Source organism: Penaeus vannamei, chromosome 17 (genome assembly GCF_042767895.1).
Source record: "Penaeus vannamei isolate JL-2024 chromosome 17, ASM4276789v1, whole genome shotgun sequence".
Lineage (NCBI taxonomy): Eukaryota > Metazoa > Arthropoda > Malacostraca > Decapoda > Penaeidae > Penaeus > Penaeus vannamei.
In genome coordinates, this window is record NC_091565.1 from 22,239,145 (window position 1) to 22,241,644 (window position 2,500).

At 34.9% G+C, this 2,500-nt stretch overlaps 1 protein-coding gene across 1 annotated transcript in view; it reads left to right on the forward strand.

The window, feature by feature from the left end:
• Positions 1–2,500, forward strand: part of LOC113816520 (myosin heavy chain, muscle-like) — a 6,531-nt gene that overhangs the window by 2,198 nt on the left and 1,833 nt on the right. The window contains exons 5-7 of the mRNA XM_070132079.1: positions 1–70; positions 998–1,243; positions 1,339–2,126. The exon at positions 1–70 is cut by the window's left edge and continues 9 nt beyond it. Coding sequence (XP_069988180.1) covers positions 1–70; positions 998–1,243; positions 1,339–2,126 — 1,104 coding nt within the window. The remainder of the gene's footprint in view (positions 71–997; positions 1,244–1,338; positions 2,127–2,500) is intronic.

Genomic DNA, 2,500 nt, shown 5'->3' on the forward strand with positions numbered 1-2,500 from the left:
GGAGAAGGAAATGATGAAGTACCAGGCTGATGAAGCAAAGTCGGCAATGGATACCTTGGCTCGTGATAAGGTATATATTTCCAAGATATGCATATATATGTCTTACGCACGCGCCCGCGCACACACACACGTGTATATATGTATATATATATATATATATATATATATATATATATATATATATATATATATATATATATATATATATATATATATATATATATACACGGAAATGTGTACATGCATATATTTGTATATTTATATATATATTTGTGCACATATATTCATATACATGTAGAATATGAGTGATTGTGTATATATATGCATATATATGGATACGCATATACATATGTGTAAGTGAATATATTATTGTATATGTTTCTGTGCGTGTGTACGCGTGCGCGCGGTATGTGTATGTTTTGTGTTTGTGTGTGTATTTGTCCGTATGTATATAAAATTATATATACAAATATATATGCATACAAATACACACACGCACACACGCATTTATGTATATATATGTATATCTATGTCTAAATCTATAAATGTGTGTGTGTATATATATATATATATATATATATATATATATATATATATATATATATATATATGTCTAAATCTATAAATATGTATATATATATATATATATATATATATATATATATATATATATATATATATATATATATATATATATATATACATATATGTGTGTGAATATGTTTGTGTATATATATGAACATGTCTATACAAATTTATATATGTGTATATATGTTATGTATGAATATATGTGTGTGTGTGTTTGAGTGTGTATAACACACACACACACACACACACACACACACACACACACACACACACACACACACATATATATATATACACACACACACATTTTATATATGTATAAATATATAATATTTACGGTTAAAAAACATTGAGATAATGAATTTAAATTAAATGGTAACTAGTGAAACGCTTTTTAAAATATTTACAGGCACTTGCTGAGAAGGCAAACAAGGCTATCCATCAACAAATCAGTGAAGTGAATGTCAAATGGGATGAGGCCAACCGCACTCTGAACGACTTCGATGCCCAGAAGAAGAAGCTTGCCGTTGAAAATGCGGACCTTCTGCGACAGCTGGAGGAGGCAGATAATCAGATCAGTCAGCTGAATAATCTGAAGTCATCTCTTACCACTCAGCTGGAAGACACCAAGAAAATGGTCGACGATGAATCCAGGGTAGGTAGTTCTCAGTATATTTCTTTCAAACATCCTACGACTGATAGATAAATCGTTTCAGAATTTTTAAAACAATGGTGTTCTTTTAACCCCAGGAACGCAGCGTTCTTCTTGGCAAGTTCCGCAACCTGGAGCATGATCTGGATGGTCTTCGTGAGCAGCTTGATGAAGAGTGTGAAGCCAAGGCTGATGCCAACCGCCAGCTGTCCAAGGCTCATGCCGAAGCTCAGATGTGGCGCTCCAAGTATGAATCTGAGGGCGTTGCTCGTGCTGAGGAGATCGAAGCTGCCCGCCTGAAGCTTGCTGCTCGCCTCGAAGAAGCCGAGCTGCAGATTGAACAACTCAATGTGAAAAATATGCAATTAGAGAAGGCCAAGGGACGCATTGTTGCCGAAATTGACGAGATGCAGATGCAGGTAGAGCGTGCCCAGGGCCTGGCCAATGCTGCTGAGAGGAGACAAAAAGACTTCGACAGGGTTGTTAATGACTGGAAGTTGAAGGTTGATCAGCTTGCTGGCGACCTAGATGCCTCTCAGAAGGAATGTCGTCAATACTCCACTGAACACTTCCGCATTAAGGCCATGTATGAAGAAAACCTGGAACACTTGGACTCAGTTCGCCGTGAGAACAAGGGTCTTGCTGAGGAGATCAAGGACTTGATGGAGCAGATCAGCGAGGGTGGCCGATCCCTTCATGAAATTGAAAAGAGTGCCAAACGCTTTGAGATTGAGAAGGAGGAGCTGCAGGCTGCCCTCGAGGAGGCTGAAACAGCTCTCGAGCAGGAAGAAAACAAGGTCCTTCGTGGCCAGCTTGAGCTCAGCCAGGTGAAGCAGGAGATAGACAAGCGCATCCAGGAAAAGGAAGAGGAATTCGATGCAACCCGGTAAGTATGCTCTATGCCTACTATATATTTGAAGTCGCATAAAACGAAGTTCTTTTTCTTTCCTTTTTAATAGTGTTCTGCGTGAAAACAGCTCTAAGCAGTAACTTCTTTCATTCTCTGTACTTTGATATATATACATACATACACACACACACACACACACACACACATATATATATATGTATATATATATATATATATATATATATATATATATATATATATATATATATATATGTATATATATATATATATATATATATATATATATATATATATATATATATATATATATATATATATATATATATATATATATATATATATATATATATATAATTTGTGTTTGTATTTTATCTATAGATCTACATATG